Source organism: Aethalodelphis obliquidens, unplaced genomic scaffold, assembly GCF_003676395.1.
Source record: "Aethalodelphis obliquidens isolate GAN/ISIS:26980383/991018 unplaced genomic scaffold, ASM367639v1 scaffold25, whole genome shotgun sequence".
In the NCBI taxonomy this organism is placed as follows: Eukaryota; Metazoa; Chordata; class Mammalia; order Artiodactyla; family Delphinidae; genus Aethalodelphis; species Aethalodelphis obliquidens.
Window position 1 is genome coordinate 25,743,295 of NW_020837969.1, and position 24,317 is coordinate 25,767,611.

At 40.6% G+C, this 24,317-nt stretch overlaps 1 protein-coding gene across 7 annotated transcripts in view; it reads right to left on the reverse strand.

Annotated features, from left to right (window-relative positions):
• The window catches only part of POFUT3 (protein O-fucosyltransferase 3), a 97,209-nt gene that overhangs the window by 70,993 nt on the left and 1,899 nt on the right, over nt 1-24,317 (reverse strand). The window contains exons 1-5 of one of the 7 annotated variants that reach the window (XM_027122811.1): nt 11,687-13,366; nt 5,386-5,508; nt 4,632-4,866; nt 4,141-4,493; nt 308-602 (exon numbers count right to left, since the gene is read on the reverse strand). In XM_027122811.1, coding sequence (XP_026978612.1) covers nt 308-602; nt 4,141-4,221 — 376 coding nt within the window. In that variant the 5' untranslated portion in view covers nt 4,222-4,493; nt 4,632-4,866; nt 5,386-5,508; nt 11,687-13,366. Of the gene's footprint in view, nt 1-307; nt 603-4,140; nt 4,494-4,631; nt 4,867-5,385; nt 5,509-11,686; nt 13,367-24,317 lie in introns of those variants that run through there. The other 6 variants (XM_027122810.1, XM_027122805.1, XM_027122807.1 and 3 more) reach the window with 6 other exon arrangements.

Consider the following 24,317-nt stretch of genomic DNA (forward strand, 5'->3'; position numbering starts at 1 on the left):
CAATAGCCAATTCCTGAATAACAAGTTCAGTAAGCACAACACCCAAGTGTGAAAAGGTGAAAAGAACTAGGTCTTCTCCCCCATAAATACCAAGTGGCCCAGCCAACCACCCCTCTGTTGGTCCAGCTCACTGATTTATTGTATTTGCTCAATGCTCTGGCCTTCCACAGAGCAAGTGCAGAGGAAATCGGGCGTGCCAAGTGCTTTCAAGGGGAGCCCGCCATCTCTTCCTTGGGAGAAAGGCAGTAACTCAGCATTGAAGTAGGATGTCAGCAAGCTACGGAAGAAAGGCAAAAGCCCTACTTACCATAGAAGAGGAAGGCTTTGGTCCTGTGATGATGGAGGTAGGTCCGGTTGATGGTGAAGAAACAAGTGTCTGCCCCGCACTGGCCTAGCCTTCCAGTTTCACCAGTCAGTGGGGACCACCAGAGCATGATGGGGTAGCTATCAGCTGCCAGTGTTTTTTTCCTATTCAGGGTCAGTCCTTCTCTCTTAAGGAATGGATGGAGATGTATAGGCTCTTCTTCCATTTGTGCATGTCCGTCGTTCAAATTAGAATTTTTAAACTTCTTCCTTTCAAATTTTCCCAGCTCAACCACTACCTAAAAGAGATGACGATTATTACCAGTGTCAGACTGTTTCGTTTCCTTCTGTGCATCTCCCATTCATCTTGACGATTTAGCTTCTTATTAGTTTTCTATTGCTACCATAACAAATTATCACAAACTGAGCAACTTAAAATGATGCAAATTTATTATCGTACGATTCTGGAGGTCAGAAGTCTGAAATGGTCTCACTGGGCTAAAATCAAGGTGTTGGCAGGGCTGTGCCATTTTTCAGGAAACTCTGGTGGGGAATTCGTTTTCTTGCTTTTCTTTTAGAGGCACCCACAGTTCTTGGCTCATGGCCCCCTTCCTCCATCTTCAAAACCAGCAACGTTGCACATCTCTGACCCTTCTGTTATCGTATCTCTCTCTGAACACAGCCAGGGAAGTCTTCTCTTTTATGGACTCATGTGGTTACACTGGGCCTGCACAGATAATTCAGGGTTATCTCCTCACCTCAAGGTGTGTCACTATAATCCCATCTATTTACAAAGTCCCTTTTGCCAAGTAAAGTAACATATCACAGTTTCCAGGGATTAGGGTAGGGACATAGCCTCCAAAATATCTACCAACAAGGATGCTTCATTCCACTGAACACATAACAGATACATCTCTCCTCCATTTCATAGGCAAGTATAGAATCCAGAAGTGGTTGTGTCTCTTAATGAAACCTGTGAGAGTCAGGGTTATTCTCTGGCTATTGCTGGGGATTACACTCTGGGGAAAATAAGTTATAAATTGCCAATTGGTTTCTTTTCAGTACAATTAAAGGAATCATAACATGGATTTTATATTTCTAATAATATCCACTATGGCATAGAGATGGCATAGGTACTGGGCTCCTTCTCACTTAAAACCTTGTTTTTTAATTTATTTCAAGAGAGTCTGGGTCCTGGAGAGCTACGTCATCAATCACAGTAATCTGAAGGGCAGGGTGGACTGAGTGAAATCAGAGGGGCAGTAGTTCTCCAAAAGCGCTGCCTTTTCATCAAACTTTAAGGTTTGATACTGACATGGCATTACAAAAATATGTTAGAGAGAGCAGTATAAAGTAGGGGCTGGTCTGTTTCATATATAACAAAACATTAGTAGTCACACTATACAATAAATAAAGCCGGTAAAAGAAGGCATATTTTCATGTATTAACTGGCCCACTTGTCAACAGAGGACACTACCTGTGTGGCCCGCAGACCCCACTCTCAGCAGCCAGTGGTGGTGCCTTCTTTATGTATTTGCTACCTTTAGTGTCAGAAGAGGGCCCCGCCCACTGAGGTGATACAGAGTCTGTAACTCCCTGGGGAGGGTCTATAACGTTCACTGGATTCTCTGAGGGAGTCAAGGCCAAAAAAGCTATTAAGAGCCACTCAGCAAACGCCACATAGTATTCCAAACGGAAGAAAGAATTCTATTTTTTTTTTTTTAAAAAAAAGCACAGGGCTTCCCTGGTGGCGTAGTGGTTGAGAGTCCGCCTGCCGATGCAGGGGACATGGGTTTGTGCCCCGGTCCAGGAAGATCCCACATGCCGTGGAACGGCTGGGCCAGTGGGCTGTGGCTGCTGAGCCTGCGTGTCCGGAGCCTGTGCTCCGCAACGGGAGAGGCCACAACAGTGAGAGGCCCGCGTACCACAAAAAACAAACAAACAAATAAAAAAAAGCACAGATTACTTGTGACACCAAAGTCATCATTAGAACAGTAAGACCATCACTGAAAACTAAAAACCCTTGCCAATAGCTTTCTAAGCCTCTTTATGATAACATAATAATGTGGCTATTCCCCAGTACCTTGATGGAATGGAGTTGACTTGTAGCTACAAACACTCTTTTTCACCCAAGCTTTCCCTGCAAATATACAACCAGGAACTTGAAAGAAACACGTTTAGAAAGCCATGTTTATAACTTCAAAAACAAATTTTGCTCCACATTTCTGATCAAAGTCTACTATGTGAGGTATAAGGTCATATCCAAATAATAGGGACTGGGACCTCCCTGGCGGTCCAGTGGCTAAGACCCCACGCTCCCAATGCAGGGGGCACGGGTTTGTTCCCTGGTTGGGGAACTAAGATCCTACACGCCACAGGGCGTGGCCTAAAAAATTTTTTTTAATTAAAAAAAAACATCGAATAATAGGGATTGCTTTAAGGAGAGAGACTTCTAAAGCAGAAAACTCCAGCCCCTCCAGTTCAAGCAGGTCCTGGATACCCACCTCCAAGACAGACAAGCAGGGAGCCAGGGGTTTCCTCTGACCAGAATCCCAACCTGGCCGTGGAAGGTGGTGGAAGTACAGTGCAGTACTATCTGCCAAAGTCCTTTTATAAGCATAAGCTCATTCAGTCCTAAGCGAGGAGAAGGGAAGCCCTCCAGAATAACACGCCCAGAGAACACTTCTGTCTCCATCAGCTCCACGTCTGAAATACTCACATCCACAAATAATCTTTAAAAGTCCTTTTGGATTTTGAAATGGACAGCTGGTCCTTGAGTGGGTGCTAAAATATCCCAACTCGTATTTCTACTTTTAATATCACTGTGAAACTTTTATTTTACTTTGAAATCAGCAAATGAAGTTGAGAATAACCAACTAAATGAAATAAATGGGGGGACTCAGGAAACATTTCAGGTCACTCACCCCACTACAGACAAATCTATTAATGCAGATGTGTGTGTTCTGCAGAACGACTAGCTTGTCCTCAGAATAGTCACTACTTCTTCAAGAATGGCATCTTTCGGGGACTTCCCTGGTGGCGCAGTGGTTAAGAATCCACCTTCCAATGCAGGGGACACAGGTTCGATCCCTGGTCCGGGAAGATCCCAGATGCTGCAGGGCAGCTAAGCCCGCGCACCACAACTACTGAGCCCGCACACCACAACTGCTGAGCCCGTGTGCTGCAACTACTGAAGCCTGTGCGCCTAGAGCCCGTGCTCTGCAATGCGAGAAGCCACCGCAATGAGAAGCCCGTACACCGCAATGAAGAGTAGCCCCCGCTCGCCGCAACTAGAGAAAAACCCGCACATAGCAACGAAGACCCAACACAGCCAAAATAATTAATTAATTAATTAAAATTATTTTGAAAAAAACAGAAGGGAGTTTCCTGGCGGTCCAGTGTTTAGGACTCTGTGTTTTTGCTGCCGAGGGCAGGGGTTCAATCCCTGGTCAGAAAACTAAGATCCTGCAAGCCACACAGCAGGGCCAAAATAAGAAAACAAAACAAAAACGAATGGTATCTTTCAGAAGGGATCATGACTTGGAGGAAGCCATCCAATTCTGACCCAGTAAGACAGACAGAACTCTACCTTCTGTTACTGTAAAACCAGTACCCTGCAAGAGTCACAAACTGATCCCCTAACCCACTGATTTTCTTTCTACCTGACACATCCACTCACTGAACCTCAGTTTCGTCTGTTAAAAAAGAAAGTATTTTCCTTGCTTTACATAGAAAATCCTGATCCTGAGAGATGATGCAAAAAGTAAAGTACTGGGAGAGAATGGGGTGGTGGCAAAGGCCCAGGAATCAACACTGCACAACCCAAATTCTTGGTACCTGGAGTGTGACGAGCAGAAAGACAGTAGCTGTGACGCACAGGCAAGATGCCAGAAGCTTCCTCCTCTGAATCCGCACCATGCTGCCCTGCCCTGGGTGACTGACAGAGGGCTAGCCTGGTTACCAGGTGTTCTCGAGTCGGCCCGCAGCCCAAGACACCTTCACGCGGAGGAACCATCTGGGTGCCAATTTCCTCCACTGCCATTCCTGCTGGGACCTGGTCTCCATGGAGGACTGAGAACTGAGGTTCTGAGTGGGCCTGGCTTGGCATTGAAAGGGAACAGCATGCAGTCTTCTTAAGCGATCATAAGAGCAGCTGGAGTTTCTTTAAACCAGAAGGCATCAAAAAAAATCTGTAACAAATGAGCAATATTTTAGCCATAGTGCAGAAGATTTCATAAATGTACTCTTGCAGGGTTACCATGTAGAAACCCAAAGCTTTAAAACTAAAAGGAGCCTTTGAGATCATTTAGACCTAATACCTCACTCACAGATGAGGAAACCACGACCAGAGAGATGAAGTGACTTGCCCAAGGTCAGAAAGTCCATTACAGGAGAGTGAGAGATCGACAATCAGGTCCCGAGACTAAAATGATGCTTCCACTTAATTTTCCCTGCCATCAGACTTGAATTCCAAAAGTCATTGACATATAGTCATTTCCTTCTATCTGAGTTTCAAAAGAGCAGAGAAGTGGAGCAGAAATAACCAGGACTGTCCACCCACTCCTGTAAAAATTAGGGAACAAACAAATCAAAGTTTCAGGCATTGATTAGAAATGGAAAATGATCAACCGACCCCAGTTCCCCCCAAGGAAAACAACTTCAGCTACAACATAAGGAATTCAGATTACTGATTTATTTGTTTAGTCTTTTATGGCAAATGCACTAAAGCAGTGGGTTACATGGGCAGTACGGTTCTCTGGACATCTTGAAATAAGATTTCCATCCATCTGAAATGGATGGTCTTTTCCAAAAGTTTTTTAAATGCACTAAATAGTCCCATAGAATGCCTCTTATTCCCGGGGTTCTCTGAAGTCAAATGTCTTGAGCAAATGACCCTGTGGAGTTCAGAGGAAAGCAAGGATCAACATTCCAGAGGAAGGGAGTGCTCCAAGGGTTGATCTAAGATCTGACTGTACACCTCTCAGATACAGAATTGAAGATACAATGAGAAATATAAAAATGATGTAGAATTCTGGCTAAATGCCTTGGTCTTAAAGGTATGCTCCCCTCTCATGCATCTACCTTAATTAACTTTTAAGTCTAGGCTATTTCTTCTCCTCAGAAACAAAATAACTCTTGGTCTCAGAAACAGCCAAAAGCGCAGTTTTCTTCTTTCATCCACAGAAGTCTCACAATCCACAGCGCCTAAGAGAACGGGCTCTAGAGTCAGCCTGCCAGGATTCAAATCTCAACTCCCCAGCCTCTCCTTGATTCAAGTCCCAAAATGTAGAAAATAAGGTGCCTAATCAGAGACTTACTGTGACAATTCTATGAGATAAAACTGGCAAAACACTTATTTCAGTGCCTGACATAATAAATATCCAAGAAATGTTTGCCATCCTCATGTTTAAATATTATTATAATTTTTATCATAGCTTTAAGTGGAAAATGAAGTTGAATTCATATAAAGTATGATACTGACAGATCAACTGGAACTTCACAAGGAGGAAATACTTTGCCAAAGAAAAAGAGATCACGAATATTTGTTGAGTGACCTATTACGTCCTTTCTTAAGTACTCAGCATGCATGAGCTCATTCAGTTCTCCCAACAACTCATGAAGTAGCAATTTTTAGCCTCATTTTTAAGGGTAAGAAAACTGAATTTGAAGGAAGTAAAGTAACTTGCCCAAGACTATAACTTTGATGAGTAATACAACCAGAAACTAGTCAGACTCCGAAGTTCATACATTTTTTTTTTGCGGTACACAGGCCTCTCACCGTGTGCCCTCTCCCGCTGCAGAGCAGAGGCTCCGGAAGCGCAGGCTCAGCAGCCATGGCTCACAGGCCCAGCTGCTCCGCGGCATGTGGGATCTTCCCAGACCAGGGCACGAACCCGTGTCCCCTGCATCGGCAGGCAGACTCTCAACCACTGCGCCACCAGGGAAGTCCGACACATTCTTTTTATATTTTGTTAACACAAAGGCTATAAAATTCCCACCAGATAATACTAACACTCACAGCTTATCTGCCTAAATCACAGAAAAAAACCTGTGTACAATAGCTCTCTGTCAGATGATGTACCAGGGGAAAAAAGTATCAAAAGTCCAAAAGAACCTGAAAAGCACCTTTCCTTCTACTCAGTAGATGCTAGTAGCTATTAATCACATAAAATGGGGAGCTAGCACATTCGGGCACCAATCCTAGCTGTCATTTATATGTAATATACATTTGGACAAGTTGCTAAATCTTTCTAAGCCCCAGTTTCTTCACAGTAAAGAATAAATGTTAACTCTCATTATTTCTTTCCCTTTTATAACAGAAAGGTTATCTATTTTTTGTTTTATATGCAAAAGCAATTTATTATAACTACAATTAATGTAACCCAGATTAGGTAATGAAATAATATTACCACTTTAAATGGATATAAAGCTAAATCATTTTCAAAAGATTTTTCAATATATCACTCCGCTCAATCTTATCCATTAACCACTTTGTAATGTAGGTATGGCCATTATTATTATTCTTGGTTCCCACAAATAAGGAAACAGATCCTTGTAAGTTTAAGTGATTTACCCACAATCATAGTTTTTAAAGATGACGTGGGTCTAGAAATCAGGTCACCTGACTCCAAGATCAGTGGAAAAGAAAGAGAAGGGGAAAATAGTGACAGCTTGTTAAGAGTACAAAAGAGTCAGGAATAAAGGAAAACAAAAGATGGAGAGAGTGTGTGAGGACACAGTTTGGGATATTTTTACAGCTAGTACATGGCTCAGACCTGTCCTCGGGCCTTTTTAAGTCTTTACATGGCTGTACAAATTATGACAGAAGAATTTAAGGTTACAAATTCCCTTCCATCCAAAGAATCTCAATTTAGGTTATATTCCCCAAACCAGAAGTACATAGTGTGGTCTCAAGGACTGAGCTGTGGGTAAATACCCACCACTAAAGAAGAGAATCAGCTAGTGTAGATGGTATTATGATTTAGAGCAGGCAGCAATCAACCAGGCCTTGGGGCACATCAACCGAATATACCTATGGCATTAATTACCTGGGAGTTTTTCATCAAGTAAGCAGTTCCCCGGCTGGTGGGACAGATGGGCTTGCACAGAGCACCGTGAAGGCCAACAAGCTCCAATACAATGGGACTCCAATGGGTCCCCAAGAAGAAAGCTCCCTTCTGTTTCATCGTTGCCCCCAGGGTGAATCTCAGAGTCCTCCAAGAGAGTGCCCCAGAACAGTCCTTCCCAGGCTGGAGTAGTGTGTGTTTGTTCAGACAACCATGCAGATGACATCTGAAATGGACTTACTAACCGACCCTCTTGACCCAAGCACTGAGCCCTGAAATGCATCTTACGGCTGTGTGCACGGCCTGGGGCCGGCCATCTGCTGCCCAGAGAGGGGTCTGGAGCTGAGCGTGACCATCTCACACTCCTGCAAATGCTATTCCATCAAAACCAGCAACACTTTCACTCCAAAATAATTTCAGCGTTGTCTGCTTTAATTTGAATTAAAATGGACAGAAGAGAGACTGAACGTCTTAAAGTGAATTAGCAGCCTGAGGATGCCAGCTTCAAATGTCAGCCACACAGGGCCGGCCCAAGGTGCAGGTTAAGGGCCTCAGAAATGGGACTAAGAAGACTTCCGCCCTGTGCCTCTGAGTGTAAAATGAGAAGCCAACCCTAGGTGACACACACCGGGGAGCTCTGGGAAGCCTCCTTGGATCATCTCTTCTCTAGTGATTGGTGAGTCATTTGGGTTAATGAGCGACTGTCTTAACTGAGTTTAAGGGTATATCAGGGAGAGCCTTTCAAAGGAATGTATCTAATTACCAAACAAATTATTCACACCAAAGTGTCATTTTCAAATAAGTTGACTCTCCCAACCTGTTTTCATTTTATGACGGGTAAACCCTCAGAGCGTCCCTTTAAGTGGGGTGCTGTCCTGGGAAAGGCTGATGACAAGGCAGGCAGATGGGAAGGTTTAAGGGCCTCCGGACAACTCTCCAGGCAATTTTTAACTAACTCTCTTCAATTCTACTTGTCCTCACGGACACTCCTCATCATTTGACTTCAAAAGCTTGATAACTGGGATTTCTACCAGTCTGACCCACTAGCATCCTCCATTCAGCTGTAGAGATGTTGTTGGAATGTAGACTGGATATCTCTCCTCTGATTAAAATCCATCAATGGCTTCCCAAAGAGTTCAAGATAAAGACCAAATTCATCAGTTTAGAAAACAAGACTCCCTGGACCCTGCCCTACTTCTCTAGCTTCTACCACACATACCCTTTGTTCTGGCTGTTCCTGGGATACAGCTTCCTGTTCTGTGCTCTGGTCCCTACCTACAACACCCACACCTCTTTCACTACCATAGCCATTCTCCTGGACGTTCAAGGCTACCTGCTTTGGGAAGGGTTACTCCTCCCTAGTACCAAGTCAGGAGATCTAGATCCATACCTTGTGCTTGTTTCTATCACAGCAGTGGAGAGAATGCTGGGGGGGTTTAGGAAACTCTTTAAAGCTGCTTTATTGGGTACATATAAAACAACTGTCGAACATTAAAAAGTTGACTAATGTAAACAAAAAAAAAAGTTGACCAATGTTGTTAATTATCAGAAGACTGTCCCTTGGCCTGATGAGCATGGTGTGATGGTTCCACAGTTTTCACTTTCATCCAGTTTTCTTTATTAACATTTATTTGTGTTAATGTGTTCCTCAACCTTTTTTAATAGACTTCAGATTTTGCTGAGTATTTATTTTTAGGTAGAGTGCTCTGGCTTGCAGATTTCTATCTGGGAAGGTGATCCTCTTGGCCAAGCACACATTGCAGGAGAAACAAAGAGAATAATGAGAGAGAAAGGGATACTGACAGCCTCGTGAATCAAGACTGGTGATTAACAGGGGTGATTAACTGGGGGAAGGAAGTTGCAGCACGAGCACCTTTACTTTTCTATTGTAGAACTGAAGGTGATGCCATTCTTAAATTCCAGACACATACTGAAGCACTCAAATTATACAGTATTTATACAATCTCACTTAGTGGGTCTACTTAATGTAGAAACTAGATAAAAACAAACCCAGACAGACAACTAAATAAAAAGACTCAAATAAAAGCATTCCAAAAAAATAGGTTTTTTAAGTGGAGGAGAGGGTCCAAGACTGGGAAAACTCTGTGTCACACTAAGAGCTGAACCAGCGCCTCGAGAATACGACTCTTTCTTTCTCGTCTTTTTCCTTGGAAGGTGTTCTTTGTACCTGTTCTTTCTCCAACAAGGGCTAACTGGTTACTCAGTAACAATTTTTCTTCCTGGCAAAAGGTTGTGAATTAAAGGCCCTCACCGCTTTGATCATTCATGTAATCATGAGTGAGGAACCGATTAACAATGACAAAATCTGGCTAATACTTCAGATGCCTAAAGACGAAGGGCTGGACCAGATGATCTTCTGAGGTTGCATCCCAAAATTGAGCTCTCTGATCCCATGAATAGTGCCCAAGAGCACCACATAGAAGAAAAATTAATCAAGTAAAGAGACAGTGATCAAGACAATCTGCATTATCACAAACTAAAGATTTCTGGAAATATATAAAACAAGAAATATTTCTGTATGACAAGTTTTAGGATTACTTGATCTTTATTCTCCTTTTGACTAATTCAACATAAACTTCTGAAAACTCAAATTTTATTCTCAAGTAAATGTCTGAAAAATACTGTAAATAAAGATAAACTTATCTTTTTTAATGTTTAAAAACTCATGGTCAAGAACCCTATTACAAATGTTTATTGTAGAATGCTGGTAATTGAATTAGGTACTAGATTTCTTACTGACATCAACTCTTTACATTCCAAATTTAGAGAGCATTTAAATATGGGTTGGAAACGTCTGCAAACTGAGCAATAATTACACATATATGATCACATCATTGTTTGTCCAAACAATACGTTCATTTTCTTTATTTCCTAACTTTAACCCTAGTGTGAATTTTTTTCAGAAATGTTGTTTTAAGATAAAACTTGAAAACTACTTTTTTTTTTTTCGTTGAAGAATTTAAGATGAGCCATAGAACAGTAACAGCTGAGACTGTATATTTAAATTCACTGTTACACACTGCCATCTAGCAGGAAGGCAGCAAATGAAGAGTCAGGACAGCAATTTCAAAACTGGGGCAGACCTACATGATCCTCGGATGCTAGGACATTGCCTCTGGCTTACAGGCAGGAGAGGGGGAAAGTTCTAACATTGAGCCTAGATTGGTGGCTCTGCCCCTTTATTGTGCAAATACCTGGGCCGCTTATTCAATGCAGATAGTAGCCAGGACCCACTTAAGAGTCCCCCTTGGGAGATCACGTGGACCAGGCAGGAGAAACAATGCCCTAGTTGTAGAGTGACATCACTAACAAGCCCACCAGTGGTCATGAGTTTCTAGGGTGTCTCATCTTCAGAGAAGGAAGGATGTATAAGGAGATTGAGGTCCTGAAGACCAACTTGCCAGATTCAAAATTACAAGCAGCCCTCAAATGAAATGAACAATCCAGGTCACGACATGCATACTACTCTACCCGACTATCGCAGGGCTCTGTGACAGTTGGGGCCTGCTGGAGCAAAACAGTCATTTTGCGTGGCATTTGCTGTATATTAAAGAAGCGTTAAAAGATCTCCCCAAAATGTCTTAAAATCACACCAATGTTCTTTTTATACGTTACACTAGCTGAGTTCTGAGGGCACTAATCAGGTGCAAAAATACCTAAGAAATGGCTTGCATATGATAAGCAAAGCCTGCAGTGCCGGGGACTCTCGCGGAGCATCTTCTCCGTTAAATACGCAATGCTCTCTACAGCTCGACAGCCAGAATCGCTCCTACTTCAGCACACAAAATTAGCAACAAGTGATTCTCAGTCAAGACACGGGGAAGAAGGAAGCCGTTCACAAAGCACAGAGGCGGAGTTAGGTTCTGGAATTGGTGGGGCTGGGAAGATCGTGGCAGAGGGGGAGGTACGCGAAAACCTTCCTTGGGAGGGGGGTAGGGGTGGAGGCGACGGGAACCCGCGCGCTCCCGGGGCTCCCGCCGAGGCCCCTGCTCATCACTGCCTCCCACCTGTGCTTTTCAGCAGCCAGATGGGTTTGCATCTCAGGCAGTGTCCCTGGAAAGCACTGCCCAAGGTTTCCCAAAGCAGACTTGGATTCTTTTTCAGCATACTACCCCGCCTTCCTCGACACACACTCCCGTCTGGGCACAAAGAGGTTTCCTACGGCTGTGAGTCCGGTGGGCAGCGTCCCAGCTCCCGCGCGCGTCAGCCAAGTCTCTTTTCGTTTCTCGGCACCGAGACTCTGCTCCCACCAAGCCACTGCTCAAGCCAGGAAAGACCCAGAGGTTCACACTCACCTCGTCATGGAGAAGTAGGCTCCCCACGGCCGGCTGCAGCCCCGCGGTTTTTCACTTTCAGTTTGCGCCCGGCCGGAGTTCAGGCGAAGACTCGGAGAGGAGATTTGGGAAAGGGGATAACCCTCGGCGCGTCCAGGCCCAGCGATCCTGGATCCGGGTTTTCATGGATGCCCCGTTTAAAAGCCTGCGGCGCCTCGGTTCTGGAGAAACACACGCCCGCCCCTCACTTGCCAGTCCGGGGCGCGCAACCCTCTCAAGTTCCTGGGAGGCTCCTGAGACCCTCTTTCTTCTGCTTCTCAAACTCTAACAGTGGAGCTCCTTCAAAGTCACCTATTCAGGAAAACTGAGAACCTTTTAAGCAAATCAGAGGCCTGGGTACCTTTAATCAGCTGCCAGTGTTCGGTAGCCTGAGCAGGATCATTTAGCTCTACTTTACTGACTTAGCTACTGAACTCCAAACTCAGAGAACCCAATTAAAATTATTTTGGCCTAGTCTAGACAGGAAGTGATAAACCTAGGGAGGTCTTTCAAGACCTTGGGAGGGCCAGGACTGAGGTGAGGCGTCTAGGGATCAACATTTGAGGAGGGACTGACCCTCAGAGTCATGCACATGTTGGGCACGCTTGCAGGAACCTGACAGTGATTGCTGCCAGAGGCCTGCCTCACTCTCCTCCAGGTCCTGAGAGCTCCAGTGCCAAGCACCTCAATTAACTTCTCTGTAAAAGCAGGTTGATAGTAACGATATCAACTTCTAGAAAACACCAAACACAAAGGGAAAGACTGATAAACTGGATGTCATTAAAAGTAAGAAATACTGTTCATCAAAAGACACTATTAAAAGAATTGGAAACAATCCAGGGAGTAGGTGAAGAAATCTGCAATCGATTTATCAAACAAAGAATTCATATTCAGAATAAAGCAAGAACATCTACAGTGCAATAAGGAAAACACAGTCCAACAGAAAGGGGGAGGGAAGGGACCAAAGACACACAGCACTGCACCAAAGAGGAATCCAAATAGCCAATGAGTACGTGAAAAGATGCTTAACTTCGTTAACCATTCAGGGAAATGCAACTTAACACAACAATGATATACTATTTACACACCCACCAAAATGGCTACAGATTTTAAAACTGATAATACTGAGCAAAGGCAAAGCTGTGAAACACATGGAACTCTTGTGCACTCTTAGTGGGGGTATAATTGTTACAGCCACTTTGGAAAACTTGTCTATCAGTATTTACTAGAGTCAAATAATTTTACTCCAAGGTACATGCCTAGAAAACATGCATACATATGTACATCAAAAGACAGGTATATAACAGGGCCACAAAACACACCTTAACATATTTCAAAGAATAGACATCATACAAAATATGGTCTTAGACCACAGAAGAATTAAACCAATTAAATCAGTAACAGAAATATTCTAAAATACTTGGCAATATTTTGGAACATCCCCAGATATTTGAAGATTAAATGACACACTTCAAAATAACACGAGTCAAAGAAAAATTCTCCAGAGAAATCAAAATATTTCGAACCAAATAAAAATGAAAATATAACCTATCAAAATTTGTGGGATGCAGTGGAAGCAGAGCTTAGAGGGAAAATTGTAACACTGAATTATATCATTGAATGTTAGAAAAGAAAACATCTAAAATCAATATGCTAAGCTCCATTGTAGGAAACTAAAGAAAGGGGAGCAAATTAAATTCAAAGGAAGCAGAAGAGAAGAAATAATAAAAATTAGAGCAGAAATCAATGAAACTGAAAGCAGGGAATTGACAGAAAATCAATGAAACCAAAAGTTGGTTCTTTGAAAAGATCAATAAAATTGACAAACCCTTACCTAGGCTAACCAGTAAAAAAGCGAGAAGACACAAATTACTAATATCAGAAATAAAAGAGGGGCCATTGGACATTAAAGATAATAAAGGTCAAGAGAATGAGACAAGTCCAGACTAGGAGAAAATATTTGCCAAAGTTATATATGATAGAGTCCGGTTATCCAAAATATACAAAGAACTCTTAACACTCAACAATAAGAAAGCAAACAACCCAATTAAAAAATGGGCAAAAGACCTGGACACATCACCAAGGAAAATATATAGATGGCAGATCAGCATATGAAAAGATGGTCAACATCATGTCATCTTGACTACTATAATACCTTCCCAACAGCTCCCTGCTTTCACACTTGCCTCCACATGACAGCCAGAGTGATCCTTTCAAATCACAAATCAGATCATGTCCATATTCCACTCAAAAACAGCCATGTAAAATAAAGTCATGAACTATAAGGTCTTATACGATCTGGCTTTTGGCTACTTCTCCAATTTTCTTTCCCAGTATTCTCCAGCTCACTCACTGCTTTCCACCCACACTGCCCCCTTGCTGTTTCTCAGACACACCAAGCCTGCCCAAACTCAGCCCCTTTGGATTTGCTTGTTCATATGCTTAGAATGGTCGTTCCCCAGGCATTTGCATGGCTCACTTTTTACTGTTTCATATTCAGGAAATCGTGGTAGTTTGTGTTTTTCAAGAGATTGTTTCATTTCATCACAATTGTCAGATGTATGTGTGTAAATTTGTTCATAGTATTCCCTTATTATCCATTTGATATTTTTAGTGATATCCCCTGTTCCATTCCTGATATTGGAAATTTATGTCTTTTCTCTTTTTAAATTTGTCAGTCTCTACAAGTTTGTCAATTAATCTTTTCAAAGCACCAGCTCTTTGTTTCACTGATTTTCTCTATTGTTTTCCTGTTTTCAATTTCAATGATTTCTGTCCCTATCTTTATTATTCCTCCCTTCTGCTTGCTTGCGGTTGATTTTGCTCTTCTTTCTCTTGGTTCTTGAGTCAGAAGCTTAGATTATTGGTACTTTTCCTCCTTCCTAATGTATTTGCATTTAATGCCATAAATTTTTCTCTCAGCACTGCATTAGCTGTGTCCCACAAATTTTGAGATGTTGTATTTTTAATTTTCATTCAGTTCAATGTATGCATTGATTTCCCTTGGGACTACATTGATTATTTATAAATATATTATTTACTTTCCACATGTCTGGAAAATTTCCTATTATTCTTCCAGTTATTAATTTCTAGTCTGATTCCATTGTAGGCAGATAACATACTCCGTATGATTTCAATTCTTTTTAAATTTATTGAGGTTTGTTTTATGGCTCAGGATATGGTCTATCTTGGTATATGTTCCATGTGCACTTGAAAAGAATGCATTCTATTGTTGAGTGGAGTAATTTATAAATGTTGATTAGATCCCATTGATTCATGGTGTTGTTGAGGTCTTCTATATGCTTGCTGCTTTTCTGTCTAGTTGTTCTATCAATTGTTGAAGTGCAGCTAAAATTGTGCATTTGTCTATTTCTTCTTTCAGTTCTATCAGTTTTTGCCTTATATATTGAGCAGCTCTTTTGTTTGGTGCATACACATTTAGGTTTGCTTTATTTCCCTTTACATTTCTTTACCCTTCACCATTTATAACATAATTGTCTTAAGTACTTCCTCTACATACATTTAGAACCACATTAAACAATGTTATAACTTTTGCTTTAACTGTCAAACATAATTTAGAACATTCAAGAAGAGAAGCAAAACCTACTGTATTTATCCATAATTTTTCTTACCACGTTCTTTATTCCCTCCTGATACTCCAATGTTGATCATTTCTGTTTAGAGAACTTCCTTTACCCATTCTTTTAGGATACATCTACCAGCGACAAATTCTCTTAGTTTTTCATCTGAGCATGTCTTGATTTCTCCTTCATTCCATATTTTTACCGGTTATAGGATTCTAGGTTGGGGTTCTGTCCCATTTCAGAGTTGGGACCAAAATCTTAGGGGCATTTTCCTCTTTTGTCATCTCTGTCATAGTATCTGACCCAGACCTTGTGGATTCACAGACACATCTAACTCAAATGTAGTCCTGCTTGGGAGATGTCCAGAGCTTTAATCTGTTTTACTAGTATTTTTTATTTTTTAAAGGTGGCTTTGACCCCCAGTTGCACACATGTCCTTTTTTTTTTACCAGGTGGCATAAGGGTTAGAGGCATTGTGGCAGGCGGGGAATAAAAGTTCTCTAAAACCCCAACCCCCTACAAAGGCTTATATTCTTTTACATTTTTAGGAGTTGTATAGTCTTGTATTTTACCAAAAACCGTGTTGGGGATAACTTGCATCTTATCTGACCAAATGACTTTCAGAACCTTATATGGTGTCTGGAGCTTTAATTTTCCCCGGGTTCACTGTCCATCTTTTGTTTTTTCTTTTTTTCCCATATGTTTCAGCAAAACCTACAAAGTGTCCTGCAACAGAGGCAAGTCTTCACATGTTAATATTATATCATTAATGTAACTGGCCCGTTTTACTAATGTGAGGAAGGAGACCAGGGACAGGTCTTGGGTTACCATCCCATGACATATGCGTAACCTGTGTAGGTAACCTGGGGGAAGCACTTGAAAGGTTTATTATTGTCTTTCCCATGCGAAGGCAAGTTGATCTTAGTTATCAGAAATGTGTACTTGTTGGAGCTTTTTTTTTTTTTTTTGTAAATCTCTATGAAGGTGAAGCACCTTTGTAGAAACACCTTTGTAAAAGCATCACAGTAAAACAGTAACTGTCTGTAAATGACAAAAGACTTTAAAATAGCCATGGTTAAAGAGCTGATAAAAATTTTTTAGACACAAAATCTTTGTATTCTAGGCAGACTATATTAAAGGTAAAGAAAAACCTTTGTTCACAATTTTTAAAAAGCAGAGTAATAATCTAAGAAAAATTTATTCTTTTAACAGAGAGAAAACCAAATTTTAATTTTGTACCATGTACTTTTGACATTAATTTTTTCTTAAATTTAAATAATTTAGTTTAATCTTAGCTTGACCACAAATAAATTTTTTAAAGGTTTTTCCTTCACAAATCTTTTGATTTTTACAAAACTTGTGATTTTACAAATCTTTTGTGATTTCCGTAAACATTTTGTAACTTTTTATATCTCATTAGGTTTTATCTTTCTAAATTTTGAAATAATAATTTTATTTTAGGACAAAATTATTATCTTTTTAATTTAAAACATGTCCTTTATATCTGTGGACATTCCAGTAAACAACAAATGTTCCCCACCATCAGTCCATCAGCTACCACAGTCACCCCTGATGGTGTACCCTGAGGGGAATTCAGAATGGAAAAAAACAGGATACTGGCCCTAGATAGTTAAGTGCATATCAGTGGAAAAATTTCAGTGAACCCAGACGCTTGCATCTTCCCATACACAGAAAAGCACTAAAATCATTAACTTGAGATGTCTGTTTTTGTGATTAGCAGTAATCTTTTGAGGTTTGACTACATAGTTTTTGTGTGTTTGTTTTGGTTTGTTTGTTGCAAAAACTCCTATATTTAGGCTCCTCCCTTACCTCTTTGCAACAGTTCCTCACTAATGTCCTCCAATAAAGCATAATTCTCAGCTTTTACGTTGTGCAACATTTTTTATCTAAAAACAAAACAAAATACATTTTATTTTCTTTACCAGAAGTGCATCTCACCCTTCTTTTACCAGAAACACACATTCTACTTTTTATATACACTGATTTTTTTTCATCCTTATTATTTCTACTAGCTTTGTAAAACAAAAAAAGCAAAACAAAACCTTAGTTCTTTTACAAATCGATTTTGGCAAGAGAACTTTTATGAAAAAGCCCTCCATCCACTCACCCACCCCCTTTTTTTTTTAGCATCTATGGGCAATGTTTTGTTTAACTCCTGGAGTGTTTACGTTTTAAAAACACAGTAAGATTTACAACCACAAGGGACAGAGAACAAATGTAAGTTTTCTCCTAGGCTTTGGGGTAATTGTTATTTAAAGTTTCCCTTTGTATTAGGAGTCAGATGGCAAGAGGCTTTTTGTTCTTTTCTCATCAATCACTTCAACATCCTCCTCTTTTTCTTCTTCCTAGAAACTCCACCTCTTGGTATCCTAACCAGGTTTTGTCACAAGCTCAGGTCTCTAAACTTATCAACCTGCTCTCCCACCCTGTGTGTCAGCCCAGAGCTAGCAGAGCAGTGAATACTGCACATCCTTCCGTACCTCAGCTCTTCCTTTAACGTTTTAACTTTCATTTCAGCCTCTAGTTGGGCATCGATGCCCAGCCCGAACTGCCCCCAGTAGAGGCCAGCCCCCCGTGGCAGCCACAAGTTTACCTTCTTTGTCACAGGGCACTCTGCACAGTTCCTTAAACACCGCATGGCAGCAGCCGGCGTTCTCAGGGCGCCCCTGTACGCATGCATTGGCCCACAGGCATCCCACACACCAGCCACGCCTGCCCACGGAGAGGTGGAGGGCCCACCTGAGATCTCCCCCTGTGGATCCCTCTTTCCTACAACCCATTTCTTTGGTCTCCTGGCTCACTCTTCCGCTGTTGGTTTGCAGCCTCCCAGGGAGCTTCCTGGGTGAAACGTGAAATCACCACCCTACCCCAGCACCACCGCCACCATAAGCAGGGAAGGGAGAAACCAAAGAGGCAGACCACTCCAGACTGGTGGGCAGCAGGTTCAATAAGCAAAGGAACTTACATCGGAGGCTGTAAGACAAGTAGATTTCCATACCCACCCACCAAATCTTACAAGTTTACCCAGAAGTTTAATTGGGCTTGGTCATGTACACAGTCCATGTGGTCTCAACATTGCATGACTGTCTCCAGGCTGTGTCCCTGGGCAGCTTCTAGATTGGGGAAGGCAAGCAGAGGGCACATTTCAAGGACAGGGAGGGAGTGAGCAGCCGCTGAATGCCCGGGTCCAGCTTGAAGGCCAAACCTGGGGTCACGTCTTTCTGATGACCTTTCCCAACACATGGCTATGATGTCATCCAACATATTCCTACATCCCTCCTATTTCACGCAGAATGATATTTAAATCATGAAACTTAATCAGATTCAAAATCAAATTGGTTTTTGGTGAGGATACTTCATAAGTGGAGTTGTGTATATTGTATATATCATATCAGAATAAGAATTTTGGTTTATCCTCTCCATCTGTGATTTTATGATTGATGGGGTGTACTTTGGACATTCTGCTGATGTAAAATGGTATCTAGTTATATTTGTAATTCACATTTCACAATTATAGGTTAGAATGAGCACATCGTTTCCTGTGTTTATTGACCATCTGTTTCTTTTTCTGTGATGTACCTATTCACATATTTTGCCCACTTTCTGTTGATGTTTCTCTCTTTTTTATTGATTAGTAGAAATTCATCATGTGTTCAGGATTCTAATTCTTCTTCAATAATATACATTTCAAATTGCTTATAGTCCCTGTTTTTTCTTTTCATTTTATTTTGACTTTTAAAAATTTAATTAATTAATTAATTTTTATTTTTGGCTGTGTTGGGTCTTTGTTGCTGCACGTGGGCTTTCTCTAGTTGCGGTGAGCGGGCGCTACTCTTCGTTGTGGTGCACAGGCTTCTCATTGCAGTGGCTTCTCTTGTTGCAGAGCATGGGCTATAGGTGCGCAGGCTTCAGTAGTTGTGTCGCATGGGCTCAGTAGTTGTGTCGCTCAGTCTCAGTAGTTGTGGCGCACAGGCTTAGTTGCTCCACGGCATGTGGGATCTTCCCGGACCAGGGATCGAACCCATGTCCCCTGCATTGGCAGGCAGATTCTTAGCCACTGCACCACCAGGGAAGTCCCTTTATTATGACTTTTAATGCCCACAAGCCTTTCATTTTTGTGAAAGGTTATAATTACTAATCTTTTCCTTTATGGTCTGTGCTATTTGTATCCTAATTAAGAAATCTTTTTCTACATTGAGATCATAATGATATCCTCCTCTATTTTCTTTTTAACATTTTGTTTTCACATTTAGGTCTTTATTCTTCTATGAAATAAATTTTTATAATATAATATCCAATTTTATCTTTTTCCACATGAATGACCCATTGTCCCAACACAACTTATTCATAATTCATCCAGTCTGCACTAATCAGCAATGCTACCTCTGTCATATATTGGCTTTCCTTCTATGAGTAGAAATGTTTCTGGTTCTCTGTTCTGTTCCACTATTCTCTTTCTAAAACTTGGTGCCATTGCACATTGCTGCAAATACTATATGTTTAAAATAAAAAAATTTTTTTAGATGTTGGGGGTAGCTTATTAATTAATTTATTTATTTTTGCTGTGTTGGGTCTTTGTTTCTCTGCGAGGGCTTTCTCTAGTTGTGGCAAGCGGGGGCCACTCTTCATCGCGGTGCGCGGGCCTCTCTTGTTGCGGAGCACAGGCTCCAGACGCGGAGGCTCAGCAGTTGTGGCTCATGGGCCTAGTTGCTCCGCGGCATGTGGGATCCTTCTAGACCAGCGCTTGAACCCGTGTCCCCTGCATTAGCAGGCAGATTCTCAACCACTGCGCCACCAGGGAAGCCCTAAAATAAATTTTAATATCTTGTCAGGAAATGGTATTCACCTTGTTCATCTGTTCCGTGCCTCACAATTAGGTGTTTTGTAGCAGGACAGCTATCTCCCTTGAAGGTGGTTGATATTACCATTGTTAAAAATTATCAAGAAAGGCTCCAAAGTAGTCTAACTTATTTCTGACCCACCCTACTACCAAGAACAATTGTTAAAGCTGACAGAATATGATGAAAAGATGACAAAATATGAACACTTGCCAGGTTTACATCCTGAAGGGAAGGGAAAGCCAGAGCGGTAAGCCCACTTATACCCTCAAGGAACCTACATTTTGAAGGTGGCAGTCCAAAGGCCTAGAAGGTGAGCAGAAATATGTAGCTGAAAGGATGTTGAGATGCTGAGCAGAGCTTTCAACAGTTTCACAGGGCTGTGGGGAGGAAAAATGGTCTAGGAACCATTAAAAAGGAGGGCAATATATAACTGACTATAGTAAAATTTAAGAGACATATGAGACATGTTGAAAAGTTCTAACAGAAGTGTCTTAGTCAATTTTCTACTGATAATAATCACAACGATAACTCATTCCATAACGTTTTTTTCATAATACATAGACCTTTAAGATTACCGGATATTTTTTAAAAACTATTTCAATTTATAACAATATTTCTGGTAGGGAATATGATAGGATAATCAATAAAGCACTTCTCAAGATTAAAAATATATTACATTAGGATAAAATTCTGTTGAGGAAATAGAATATATTTTTGTTCAAGAAGAAGGGGAACTATATAATATTTCTGTTAGGGTTTATTCCATTTTTTTAAATTAAAGATTTTTGTTTTCAAATCTCTATGATATTTAGGTTCCAAGAATCCAAATGTAATCTTCTAACATGTCCATGTTTATAATATACCATAAATTACATAATTTTAACTATTTAAATTTACAATGAAAATTCCTAGGTATCAGTTTAATAATGTGTGATGGAGCACACAGTTTTCCAAAATTATTTTAGGGAGCACCCCAGAAAAAAATGTCAACATTACAGCTCTAAGGTGATCTCACCAGGTTCATGGTTTTAATGAGCTCCAAATGTATATCTATAGTGTTATTTCTCCCCTGAATCCAGAGTTGTATACTAACTGCCTTTTCAGCATTTTCACTTGTATATCTAATTTGGCATTTTGAACTTAACAAGTCCAAAACTGACCACCCACCAAATTTGCACACTTCCCAGCACATTCTGGTCACCTAGCTAGCTGCTCAGACCCTAAATGGCAGAGTCATCATTGACTCTTTGCTTTCTCTCACATTCCACATCCAATCCATCTGCAAATCTTCTGAACCATACCTTAAAAATATATCCTACTACCTTCTAACTACCTAAATTCAACCAGTTAACATTTGGTGCCACTTGCTTGGCCATTCTTTCTCTGTTGGTCTATGTGTGTGTTTGTGCGTATGTCTGTATACACACACACACACACACCCCTACACATACATATTTTTTTCTATTTCTTTTAGATCCTTTGCATTTCCATATACACTTCACGATAAGCTTGTCAAATTCTATAAGCATCTTATCGGAATTATGATTTAGAAGGCACCGGATCTATAGATCAAACAGTGGAGAACAGATTTCTTAATGACAGTGAAACATTCAAGTCTTGAACATAATATATCTCTCCACTAAAAAAATTGTCTCTACAAAGTTTTTGAAGTAGAAATCTGGTGTCAGGATTTTTGAAAGCCTCCAGTTTGTTTTACTGTGAAGGTGAGGCTGACTACACTTGTGCCTAATTTGGCCCCAATCTGCTCCCCAGTCTCATGTCCTTTCTCTCTCCCCTTTTCTCACCACCCTCTGGCCCACACGTTCCCCGTGCTACTCCTTGATCACTCCAAACATCTTATCTCTGGGACTCTGCATTTGCTCTTTATTTGCCTCAACAGATACTCATACGTTTTCATATGACTTATTCCCTCACTTCACTGAGGCTCCCTAGATATCATTTCCTCTGAATCCTTCTCCGATTACCCATTCTAAAAGAGCATCATCCTTTCCATCTCTGTTCACTGACCTAGCTTTATTATTTTTTTTATAACATCACCACTGCCTGACATCACGTCATATAATTTATTTGCTTACTATCTGTCTCCTCGCTACCAAGTAAGCTCCATGAGAGCATAGATCCTTTTTTTTTTCACTGCTGCATCTCCAGCACCTAGAACTGTATCTGGCACATAGCAGGTACTCCAAATTATTTGATGAATTAACTAAAGGCTTTTGGAAGGAGAGGAGTGAAAGAAAACATTTACTTCTCACTTAATAGGCTTTAGAAAATAAACTAGCCTGCATTCTTGTATTACTTGTAATTATTTTTTTAAAAATATGTCTCACTTTGAGGATGTTTCTACATTCTGCATTTCCATTTGAAGTCCTCACTCTTTAGGAGGAAAACTTGTTAAGAGCCATTTCTAAGGTGGTTGCAAGTCAATTTTATTTACCAAAAAACCGTTACAACTAAAAAACGAACTCAGTAAGTTGCAGAATACAAAATCAATATACAAAAATCTATTGCATTTCTATACACTAATAATGAACTATCAAAAAGAGAAATTAAGAAAACAATCCCATCTACAATTGCATCAAAAAGAATAAAATACCTAGGAATAAATTTAACCAAGGAAGTGAAAGATCTGTACACTAAAACTGTAAGACATTAATGAATGAAACTGAAGAAAATGCAAAGATATTCTGTGCTTATGTATTAGAATTAATATTGTTTAAGTGTCCATACTACTCAAAGCAATCTACAAATTCAGTGCAATCCCTATCAAAATTCCAATGGTATTTTTCAGAGAAATAGAACAATCCTACAATTTGTACGGAACCACAAAGACCCCAAATAGCCAAAACAATCTTGAGAAAGAAGAACAATGCTGGAGGCATCATGCTTCCTGATTTCAAACTATATTATGAAGTTATAGTAATAAAAAAACAGTATGTTATTGGCATGAAAACAAACACACTGATCATTGGAAAAGAATACAAAGCCCAGAAATAATCCATGCTTATATGGTCAATTAACATACAACAAAGAGCGAACAACATACAATGAAAAAAGGACTATCTCTTCAATAAACAGTGCTGGGAAAACAGGACAGCCACATTCAAAAGAGTAAAACTGGATGACTATCTTACACCATACACAAAAATCAACCCCAAATGGATTAAAGACTTGAATGTAAGACCTAAAACCATAAAGCTCCAAGAAGAAAACGTAGGTGGTAAGCTCCTTGTCATCAGTCTTGGCGATGATTTTTCAGATCTGACACCAAAAGGAAAGGTAACAGGAGCAAAAACAAACAAGTGAGACTACACTAAACTAAAAAGATTCTGCACAGCAAAGGAAACCATCAACAAAATGAAGAGGCGGCCTACTAAATGGGAAAACATACTTGCAAATCATGTTTGATAGGGGGTTAAAATCCAAAATATATTTTAAAAACTCATACAACTCAATAGCAAATAAAACCCACAAACAATCTGATTAAAAAATGAGCAGAAGATCTGAATAGACATTTTTCCAAAGAAGACACACAAGATGGGCAACAGGTACATGAAAAGATGCTCAACATCACTAATCATCAGGGAAATGGAAATCAAAGACACAATGAAATACCCTCTCACCCACACAAGTGTTGGTGAAAATGTGGAGAAAAGGGAACCCTCTTGCACTGTTGGTGGGAATGTAAATTGGTGCAGCCACTGTGGGGAACAATATGGAGGTTCCTCCAAAAATTAAAAATAGAACCATGTGATCCAGTAATTCCACTTCTGGGTATTTATCCAAAGAAAATGAATACACTAACTCAAAAAGATGTATGCACTCCCATATTCATTGCAGTATTATTTACCATAGCCAAGATACGGAAACAACCGAAGTGTCTATCGATGGATGAATTTAAAAAGATAATGTAGTATATATGTACAATGGAGTATTACTCAGCCATAAAAAATGAAACCCTACCATTTGCAACAACATGGATGGACCTTGAGAGCATTATGCTAAGTTAAATAAGTCAGAGAAAGACAAATACCCTACGATCTTACTTAAATATGGAACCTCAAAACAAAACCAAACAACAGAGCTCATACAGAGAACAGATTGGTGGTGGCCAGAGGGGAGGGGTGGGATGGGGGCAAAATGCTCCAA